At 32.8% G+C, this 10,681-nt stretch overlaps 3 protein-coding genes across 4 annotated transcripts; 1 reads left to right on the top strand and 2 right to left on the bottom strand.

Annotated features, from left to right (window-relative positions):
* Positions 1-3,640: 3,640 nt before the first annotated feature.
* LOC125832610 (uncharacterized) lies at positions 3,641-4,681 on the bottom strand. Of its 2 annotated transcripts, none has more exons than XM_049511803.1 (3): positions 4,472-4,681; positions 4,138-4,219; positions 3,641-3,924 (listed from the first exon to the last, which is right to left on the bottom strand). In XM_049511803.1, exons 1-3 carry the CDS (start codon positions 4,481-4,483, stop codon positions 3,662-3,664), a joined length of 357 nt encoding a protein of 118 aa, XP_049367760.1. In that variant the 5' UTR covers positions 4,484-4,681; the 3' UTR covers positions 3,641-3,661. The 2 variants fall into 2 exon arrangements, with proteins under 2 accessions (XP_049367760.1, XP_049367759.1); XM_049511802.1 differs by having other exon boundaries at positions 4,394-4,495.
* Positions 4,682-5,645: 964 nt separating this feature from the next.
* LOC125832305 (uncharacterized) lies at positions 5,646-7,553 on the top strand. Its single transcript, XM_049511444.1, has 5 exons — positions 5,646-5,982; positions 6,229-6,303; positions 6,404-6,542; positions 6,981-7,128; positions 7,251-7,553. Exons 1-5 carry the CDS (start codon positions 5,646-5,648, stop codon positions 7,551-7,553), a joined length of 1,002 nt encoding a protein of 333 aa, XP_049367401.1.
* A 1,541-nt stretch (positions 7,554-9,094) lies between these two features.
* On the bottom strand, positions 9,095-10,227 carry LOC125832606 (uncharacterized). Its single transcript, XM_049511797.1, has one exon. It carries the CDS (start codon positions 10,007-10,009, stop codon positions 9,257-9,259), a length of 753 nt encoding a protein of 250 aa, XP_049367754.1. The 5' UTR covers positions 10,010-10,227; the 3' UTR covers positions 9,095-9,256.
* Positions 10,228-10,681: the final 454 nt, after the last annotated feature.

Below are 10,681 nucleotides of genomic sequence, written 5' to 3'. Positions count from 1 at the left end.
CTTATACGACGTCGTAGATATGGTGATTGTAACCCATATTAAGCCGCGTGGAGATTGGTAGGACTGGACTTCTCTTTCAAACGAATCAGCTATTGGGCTGCTGCTGTGGGCCCCTGTTTGGTAATTTCGTGAAATAGCTACTCTTTTTCCGTTTTCTTGTTTCCTTCCGTTACCCGTCTCATATTAGTCGTCTATATTATTTGTTATAATTTTAATATAAACAAGTTTGTAAGATTTTAAAATAAAATTGTAAATATTAAAATTTTATGGGACTCTATAAGACGTGTTCAATTCGAAGTAAGACTCTAAAAAGTGTGTTCAGTTTTAATTAGAATTCTTCGAGACTACTCAACTCTAAACTCTAATTCATGCCTATATAAATGATACTAAATTCCCTTAAAAGATATCTCGAATATTCCGCAATTGATGGAATATTCATATAGGGGTCAAAACTAAATCATTCTAGTTCGAGAAATACGTCATTAACGGCGGCGATCGAATCATAATAAATCTTAGCTAGAAGAGTAGATCAATCATAGATAAATCTTAGCTAGGAGAGTAGAATCAAGAGAGGAACATATAATTGTACCCGCAATCTGGATAAGTAAAATTATGTTTCTTCTTATTTTATTGTGATTGCAATTTATTTTTTGTTATTTTAAAATTTAAATTTGTTGCAAACAAAAATATTTTAGAAGTAAATTAGTAAAATAATCTTTTTTATTTACAATTTTTAAAAAGGTGTGAAAAGAAAAAGGGACAACTGATATAGGATTAAAGCGAATACCTTTCCTTTTTCTCGGAGAAAATTTAGTTAATACCGTTACTATTGCATTTTAATTTTTTTTTACCGAATTTTGATATATATTAAGACGTGATAGTATTTTGATTTGAAAAGATAGTTGAATACATGTACTTGTGTGCATACAATATTTCATTTTATGATTTTATCGGTACATGTATGTGTGACTAACTATATATGTATGCAATTGTTTTCAAGGAAGATGTTGGAGGCAATTTTTCAAATATGTGGATCGAGATCACTAGTTCAAATAACATTTTTCTTGTATCTTATAACAATAGTAGTAGAAATTGATTTATTACTCGCTTTTCAATTTATAATATTTTAGATGTTTCAAAACATTTATCACTATTTTCTCAAGTATTACATGTATTCATTTTTCACTATCCACTAGCCATATATATATTGCTCCCTTCATATGATGACTGTAATATTAGTTAGGATTATATAATGTAGAACCATAAAATAACTCCAGTTAAATTTGTTTGCACTAATCAGAAACGAGCTGTCAATTTAACTGAGGCACACACTTATTTTGTGTGTCTAAATTATATTGTTTTACCTTTTCAGCAAACAAAGGGTCATATAGTCATATATACAACAAACATCTTAGCAGGGGCGGAACCACCTTGTAGGAAGGGTGAACCCCTTCGACGAAAAATTATATTATTTTTATATGGTTAAAATAATTTTATATGTATATATAGTAGATATCGAGTCCCCTTTGATTACTTCATGTGTCTGTTTCTATAAATTTTAAATCCTCTTATTGAAATCTGTTTCTACAGATTTTAAACGCTCTTATTGAAAATCCTGAATTCGCCTCTACATCTTAGGCATACATCATGTAAATTATCAGTGCTAACAATAATGAATAATCACACCTTATAAATGATTGTTGGGCAATCCTCTATCGTAGGCACGTCTTTCTAGAAAGTTATCAACTTGACATATGAGTACTAATTATGAATGATAATTGATGGCGGCGAATTCATAATTTCAAGATAACGAATATATTATTATCTTTTAAGATAAAATATAAAATTTTAGTATAATGATATTTTGGTGAGTAAAAGATAATTAATTAAAGTACATATATAATTACAAAAAAAATCATCAATTTACGTGTTTTAACTATTATTCTGTGTGTTCTGCTTTATATATATATTTAAAATATATAAGAAAGGCTATTTGAGAAGAAAAAATGCCTAAAAAAGAAACAAAAAACTTCGATTCTCGACTTGAAGGAGTTAAAGACCATCTCTCAACCAATGCACTATTTAATTTCTTTTAACCATACATGAGTATTTTCAGAGTTCAGATAATACTAAATATCTTACAAATACTATACAGATAGTGTATCAAATTTTAACAAGTGACCACGAATTTCATGACCTTGTTTTCTAACACATAAATTCGCCACCGAATGATAGTAATATATAACAAACTTATAAGATCCTTGAAAGTATATAGTGGGTTGGGGGTTGTGGATGGGTGGGGTGGAGGTGGGGGATACTGAAATTTACTTTGTATATTAGTTCTATAGCATTATGGAATTGGATCTTGAATAATTGATCACAAAGCATCAATCTGATGATCACCACTTAATCATTCTTGTTTTATCTTTAATGACCATGATTATCTTGAAATTTTGTATAAATTAACACCTATCCTATTTTTTGGAAGCCGCACTTTTCACACTATACTTTAGTACAATCTTTCAGGCTTTGCCTTTGGATTAGGTTGAAAGTCAGTCTAAGAAAATATATAACTGTTTTTCTAAACTTATATATTTTTGATCGAGCGATCAAATATATAACTTTTTTATATAATGCTCTTTAATTTGTTGCTGTCATTTAACACATTTCCTACCATGTTTTATTATAGTTGATACTTGTATAACAGAACGTTAGGTAAGCTCCTTATATGATTTTTAAAAATTAAAGTAGATGGTAGGTCCAAATTAAAGCTTACTTGCTTCGTGTTACTGCATGAAAATAACGTTTTAATACATTTATTGAACTTATAGATATATCACTTTCAACCCCAAAGAAACTTATTAGCGGGTGTGCAAAATGCCAAAAAATTTGAGAACATTTCTACGTGTGATTGAGGCTTAATATATAATCAGCTTATTAAATTTGTTATTCAATTATTATATATTCCAATTGAACACCTTAATAAGCACACCGACTTTAACAAACGCATTGAAATTTAGTTGAATTTGTTTTTCTCTTCGAGTAATTGGAAGAAAAAAAAACATACAGATAATTTTTTAATCCAATGCCAAAAAAAAAAACTAATCAAGTCCATTTTTTTTTTTATAATCACAGTGGCTATGCCAGTTTGCGTGCACCTTTACTATTTCATGGAATATCTGTCATCTTTCACCATCAACAAATACCAGATTATAACTTTGTCCATCAAAGCTAGAAAATATGAGAAGAAATCATCAAGTTTCTTATTTATGCTGGAAATTAAACTTGAAACCTCATGATTCTCAACTCACTTCATTAATAACTAGGCAACTTGATAATTTAATTAAGTTGAAATCGAATTGCACCTTCAATAAATGAGTTTAACTTCTAGACATATATAATTTTTTTAACCATAGATTAAGATGGCCTACATTAACAAGTATAACTTTCTATAATGATGATCTAATTTGGTACTACAGAAAATAACAAGTTAAAATGCACTATAATATCCAAAAAAAAAACAATTACACTGTCAAAGTTTCCATCCACAATAAATCAATATAATTATACAACATGGAATGATCTAAACCCACTGGGCACTAGAAATTAATTCTAAGAAGATGAAAAAGTTATTATTACAAAGATACAATTATGTTTTTGATTAGCGGTAAACTTGAAAGTACATGTGTGGTTGTGGATTTTGTGATGTTACATATGTTTCTGTCTCAACTTGGTTGTCACAAGAAGTTATTAAGGGCATTTCCTCTTGCTTTGGTTCATCATTGCCACTTAAATCTTGTATCTCCAATATTTCAACTCTCCTATTTGTCTTCTTTCTTATTTTTATTGCCACATCTTGTGGTATGAAATTCCCACATACAATTACTCTGCTGTGATTTTTCTCTATGAATCTTGTCTCCAGCTCTTCATTCAAAACATTTCAAGAAAAATTCAGAGTCTTTCTTATTAACGTAATCAAACTAATAGCACGTTGACCAATCTTACATAAGTACGTTTAGTTTGAAATGTACTTTTTGTTAGAAGTAATTTAACAAAAAAACATGTTTATCAATATTAGAGCAACAATTTGTGCTTGATCAAACAAACTATAAAATCTAAAAATCATCGATTAATTACCTGGTATTGTGAGAAGTGCCCGACTTACTTTCATGTAACATCCTTTGCAGTCTATGTTAATCCTCATCACCATGCAACACAACTACAAAGAATGAGGAGAGAAAAAGAAAAATAAATCAAGAACCAGAGGCGGATGCAATCTTTGTGTAACAAATTCAACTGAATCTAATACTTTCAACACGGACATATATGTAAAAGAAGACAGCACTAAATTTTCAACAAATGATAAATATTGATCTCATATTTTCAAAGGTACGTACAATGAGTTCAACACATGAGAACCTATCATGTCTAAATTATAGATTCGTTTCAATCAAGGACCCCAATATTTTACCTTCTGAGTCATGAAGAAAGGAAGATTTTCTCTTTGAGATAAAAAAAAAATGCTAGGAAGGAAATGATGGATTTCTATGAATTGGAAAAGATAATGGATTGTTCATTTATCTTTTTTTTGATGTCTTATTGACTGATTGGGAATCTGATTCCTGCCTAACAAGCATTTGCACATTTTTAGGTAGTTAATTTGTTCATTCATTATTCTTGACTTCTCCTATTATTCTTATACAAACATGCCTTGTGGCCTAAAAAAAAAAGCATCACTTTCTTTGTTCTAAAAAAAAGGGTCTACATATGTTTTCAATTAATTAAAGGCATCTCCTTTTCGGTGTCTAAATATTCTTATTCTAAAGTTGAAACTCTTCCCTTCCCCACACTTTTACCTTTCTTTCCAAGAATCTATGTATTCATTTCCTTAGCTTTTAAACAAGTTAGCTTAAAAAGTGAGTGAATCTATTCTTGATATTTTTACATTATCTTAGTTCTTGATGCTATCCACCTCAGATTTTGATTCGGATATAGACTTTTTTGACGAAGAAGTGTCAATTGACTCCCATTGAACAAGGGTAGGTTCTAATTCAGTCACCACTATAATTGGCGGAAATTAACTGGCTGCTACATCAATTCCAATATTTATAGTACAAAGAGATACTAATTTTATAAAGTACTACTTAATTAGGATGAGATTTGATTATCATTATTGTCAATTTGTCATAATTAATTATTGTTCTATTATCTTGAGGTGCTATATACTCTGTATCATCCACTTTTTTTTTCAATTATGATTAACCCCAAATGCTAATTATGTGAAGGTAGTGTGATAGATGCCATCATCAGCCCTTTTACTGTACCATTCATTGTGATTGTCCTTCAACTTGAAGCCTTTTTTTTCCCTCAAGATGATAGTAGTAATAAGTAAAATAATTACACATTTTGCTGAATGATAAAAGCATGGAGCATCTTTATCATAACATTTGGTTCTCTGACTAGGCAGATATGAAAAATAAGATTTGTGTGAATGTATGGTAATTAATTTGTTATTTCCACACTCAATGTATGCTGCACTTCACACTAAATTTGATTATTTACTCCATTTAAGAGTCCATACAGTAATAGAAAACCAATTTCAGCTACTTATTCTAATTTCTTTAGTATACTAAAGTGTTCACAGCATGGATTCTACTACTGTTCTTATTTTTTCACTTCTATTTGTTTTTGTACCTACAACCCTTTCACAGACCTTTGGTAACTTACCTGCAGGGCCCACCGTGTCGTCGTGTGGGCCACTACTGCTTCGATTGGCTCCCTGTGGACCGTTTGTGCAGGGCGCATCGCCATCACCGACTGAGCGGTGTTGCAGTAACCTCAGGCAACTCTATATCCAGCAACCAGATTGCCTTTGCCTGTTGCTCAATCAAACTGGCATCAGCACTCTTCCTATCAACACCACATTAGCACTTCAATTGCCACTTCTTTGCAGTATGCATGTTGACAATGATACCTGTTCAGGTATGTAACAGTAAAGATCAACATAAAATATTACGCCACATAACTCAATATATAATATTATACAACATTATAATTGGGAGAAAACATTACACATAATGTATCAAACTTGTATAAAGTGTATCAAAATGTGAGCTACGTGACGTAAATATTTCCCCCAGTAGACATATAGTGTAATTTTCTTGAAAAAAACCCCTTCTTTAAAGTTCAATAATGTGTTATTCCTTCATCCAATTTCTGTATTTTTAGGTTCTGAAGGACTGGCTCCTAGGTCATCAACGCCTCAAGTTTCATTTGGGACAAATAGCAATTCAACTCTTGCTGGTATGAACTTTTTATACTGTATCAATAGTTCAATTACGTAACAACACAATGTTTCTACGCGTTTGTTCAAAGTTTTTGCCTTTTTTAACTTGCAATTCAGCTTCGCCGATGGTGACAGTACCACCTAAAACGTCCAGCACTTTGGGATTTGGCTTTAACAACAGCTCTGCTGTAAACTTCAACACGAAGGAGAGCTTGATGATCATCACAGTGCTAACTTCTTGGGGTGCATTATTCTGGTTCTAGCCGTTGTTTCCATATTGTTTGTCTAGTCATTATTTAGACTTGAACTTTAGCTCAGACATGATATGTAGCAAGTAGAATATGCTTCAGTACAAGTTATTGTTCTATCACAGATTAGTTTGTCCACACATTTTAAAACTAGTTATTCCCCTGACCCTTTTTTCAAGAATCATATGCCAATGTAATAGCATATATATATGCCAATTTAGCAGTAGCTTATCTTTAAATCTGTACTAATGACTATTCCCTGTGACATTTAAGGACAATTATACTAGAAGTATTGGTGCAATATTCCCTTTGAAGTAACCTACAAAAGTTCCAAGTTCTATTCGTGTTTTATCACATCACAGAACAAGAAAGTCGCCTCATAGGTTTAAATTAGTGAAGCCAAATATTCACTATTTCTGCAATTCTCTGAAGTGCCTCAATGAAAGTGGTTCACCTAAACATGAAAATGGAACTTATTTTATGTTTCAAACCAAGACAGTAAATCATATTGTCCGCTATCATCCATCAGGCCTCACAAATTTCCCTTCATACTACGTTATTAACAAGCCCAAAAGTGTCCTTCGGGATGACTCAGTTTGTTTGGAGGGTGGTTATCCACACGGATGACCGGGATCGATCCCCCTCAATGCCTTCTGAGTTAAGCCTATTGCCTAGTGCAGGCCTAGTGCAGTTTACATTCCCCGTGTGATTTGCAGGTTATACACAGTGAGATTGTAGCAGTTGCAGGTTATCTAGGAATTCCAAAAAAAAATAATCCCAAAGGCACATGTACTCAGGTGTATACTCAGGCTATACACAGTCAGTCAGGTTGTATTGGTTGTGGATTATCCTGGGATTCCAAAAAAAAAAAGAAGCCCAAAGGCGCGTGTACTCAAGTGTATACTCTGGCTATACAAAATGAGGTTGTAGCAGCGGTTGGACGTTATCTTGGGATTCCAAAAAAAGAAGAAGCTCAAAAGCGCCTGTACTCAGGTGTATACTCGGGCTATACACAATGAGGTTATAGGGGTTGCGGAAAGAAGCCCAAAAGGCGCCTGTACTCAATTCGATGTCAGTCTTAAGTCCTCAAATCTTTGTCTTTCTCATAGACTAGTATAAGGAAGATCTTAAGGGGTCCAAAATGTCACACACGATTCAAGATAACACTATACAATTACCCAAAATTGAAATGGTATTAGGATTGTTTATTCAATTCCTAGAAAAATGCAAGATGCATGCTCTGCTTCAACCAAAAAATTATTGATGTGAAGTTGAATTTTAAGACATAACAGGGTCAAAAGAACTCACCGCAAAGACAAGGCCACAAGTACATACAACACAAAGAATCCAAAAGCAACACATGCAATGAGGATTATAAATTAATTTGATATGGTACAATATTTTAAAGTATTGATTTAAGTTTTTTACTATATAATAAATTGATAATTATAGATGATTCGATTTCAACTTACATACATTCATAAGAATTACGATTTCTACTTTTTGATAAAATCTCAATTATATATACTAATAACACTTACCATATAAAAATATTTAATAAAAATTACAAACAATTTCTATCACTAATCAATTGCGCAAAAAAAGTCATTTTAAACAAAATATAAGAGTAATAAAAAATTTCAAAGTTAATTTTATACTATGACTAGTTACTACTCCTATAATAATAATATGTGAAATATATATTGAAAAATTGCAATATCAATTTTTTTGTATTTTTAATATGATATTCGATGTGTACCCCATCTCTCTCCTGCCAACTTTTATTTAGTAGTATCTTTTATCAGATCGATCGCCTACCTCTCACACATCACACTATCTTAGCTTCATTTTCCACATTCTTGACCACCACAAAAGTCTCTAGGTTTATCTTTATACATCTTATACCCTGTATAACTTCATTTATTAATTTTATCTCTTTGATTTACACACACATCCATTTTGATGTCTACACATCCATTAAACATATTCATTTCTTCAATTTTTATTTTGATATAAAAATTCTTTGACTAACGAAACACTTCCAATAATTCAACATAATTGATCTCAACTACTACTTTACATACCACATAACACTAAATCCGAACCTCCCTTGTTATCTAATCTCGTTCAAATACGATGTATCATATCATTTTTATTCTTATTACCTTGAAATTATAACACCAAAATACTTCAAATTTTGCCCCTTGCTGAGACTTGATTGTGTATCACATAAATTATATAACCGTAATTCTTTTTAAAAGAGATTAAAGAAGAAAAAATATCACTTAATTTATACCAAGGAATTAATCCAACTCAAAAGGAAAAAATCAATTTTAAATTTTGTTTCCCCATATTAAAATAGAATATAAAATGATTAATATTACAAAATAGGAACTGGCCTCCGAGCTCCGGGTAGTCGTGTATATATTTGACAAATAGCGCTGGTCAGATAAACAGAAATGATATATGTTTGTTCTTAGTTTATTAGCTTTAATAATTAATGGCGGGAAATCAATTCAGTTGTTTATTGCAATTTAACATCGATTCTCTAGAATTCAGATTTGAGTTCAAATGAGCAAATTCCCTTTAAAACTCCAATTTCTAGCCTCTGAAAACATTTGATTCTACAGTATGAGCTTCCTATTTATATCTTGTGCTTTCTGGTTTTCAGATGTACAAACTACGCTACCATTCACAAAACCTACGTAGAAATTTCATCAGTTTATAGAGCGGGTAAGGATTCCTGCCGCCATGAGAAATCGGAAAAATCCGACGGCTCAGGATAATCAAACAATCCTCCAACTGTCACAAAGTCGCCGTCGCTGTTACCGATGTCACTATCTCCTACCCTAGCCTCGTGGTCCATGCCGAAGTCGAACGTGTCGTAATTAGGCATTTCGTCCTCAAAACAAGTCATATTCGCAAATTCAGCGGCCTCCGGCATGACGGTAGATTCGACGTTAACCTCTTCGTCGGTCGGAGATGTTGTGGGAGGGAGACCGAGCTCATCGTCCGACGCCTCGAGGAGGTATCCGAGGTCCGGTTGTGAGTCGCCGGATTCTGATGGAGTCAGGTCAAGGACGGTTTGTGTGTCGTTCAGAGGTGAGTGGTGAAGGATCTCTTCCTCGAAACTCTTCATGACAGAGTCCAGATCCTGAATCTCCGGCGGGCATTCCGTTAGAGCGTCAGGCTCATCTAAGATATCCAATATATCTTCTCTTATCTGCTTAGCCTCCGGTGAATCCAGGTACACATCTGTTTGCACGTCATTCGATTCCGGCGAGTTTGAACGGTTGGGACTCACTCCCGACTCCGAGTCGATTCGGCTAAACTCGGACGAGTCAGGACCAGTCTCAACCTCTGCGTTAACTCGCTTGGACTCACGCGAGTCACCAGCTGAGTCCAATCCTGACTCAACTCGGGACCGCTTGTTACCGTTACTGTTATTATTCTCAGTTTTCAACTCTTTTTTCATGATGTGAAATTTCTCAAAGGAAAAGTTGATTATAAAATTTAGAATAGGACAACAGGATGATTAGAAAATGAGATGGTGGGGGCTTGTGGGGGAAAGTACAGTAGGTCTAGTCTACAATTTTTGTAATGCCTAGAGAGAGAGAAACAAAATTGAGTTGTTTTGCTTTTGATAGTTGCAAGTCCTTGTTTGAATTTTGGGTAAAAGAGAGAGGAGGAGAATTCGAGAAGCAATGTAGTAGATAATGGAGGGGAAGATTGTTTATATAGTGGGAGAGAATAGGAGGGGGGCCAAAGGGTGACAGCGATAAGATTTGGTTTTGTGTGCATGAGAGAGAGAGAGAAGGGGAAAAGGGGACAAAAGATGCTGTTTTCAGGTTAAGATGCAAAGGCGTAGGGAAGTGGAGGTGGAAATTATAATCTAATCTAAGTACCGTTTGGCCAGAAAAAAAAGTGTATACTCCCCCATTTAAAAAGTGATTATCTAATTTTATTTGGTATGAAATTTATGAAAAATAAAGAATTTTTTTAATATTATAATTTTATATTAAAGTTATATTAAATTATGTTTTAATCTTCTAGCTTTGAATATGCAATATAGAAAATTGAAATTAAAGTATTATAAAAAAAATATTTGTTCTCTTTTTCATTTTTTAAACAGAGGATTATTTTTTGG

The sequence above is a fragment of the Solanum verrucosum genome, unplaced genomic scaffold (genome assembly GCF_900185275.1).
Source record: "Solanum verrucosum unplaced genomic scaffold, falcon-dt-bn FXZP01000009.1, whole genome shotgun sequence".
NCBI lineage: Eukaryota > Viridiplantae > Streptophyta > Magnoliopsida > Solanales > Solanaceae > Solanum > Solanum verrucosum.
This window is presented reverse-complemented; position numbering and strand designations above follow the sequence as displayed.

Bases quoted from the DNA above. Each gene is read 5' to 3' on its own strand.
- LOC125832610 (XM_049511802.1), bottom strand. From the start codon at position 4,426: ATGATAGGTTCTCATGTGTTGAACTCATTGTAC. The intron at 4,220-4,393 runs GTACCTTTGAAA...CATTCTTTGTAG, and splicing joins ATGTGTTGAACTCATTGTAC to TTGTGTTGCATGGTGATGAG. The intron at 3,925-4,137 runs GTAATTAATCGA...TTTTGAATGAAG, and splicing joins GGCACTTCTCACAATACCAG to AGCTGGAGACAAGATTCATA.
- LOC125832305 (XM_049511444.1), top strand. From the start codon at position 5,646: ATGGATTCTACTACTGTTCTTATTTTTTCACTTCTATTTGTTTTTGTA. The intron at 5,983-6,228 runs GTATGTAACAGT...CTGTATTTTTAG, and splicing joins TGACAATGATACCTGTTCAG to GTTCTGAAGGACTGGCTCCT. The intron at 6,304-6,403 runs GTATGAACTTTT...CTTGCAATTCAG, and splicing joins TAGCAATTCAACTCTTGCTG to CTTCGCCGATGGTGACAGTA.
- LOC125832606 (XM_049511797.1), bottom strand. From the start codon at position 10,009: ATGAAAAAAGAGTTGAAAACTGAGAATAATAACAGTAACGGTAACAAG.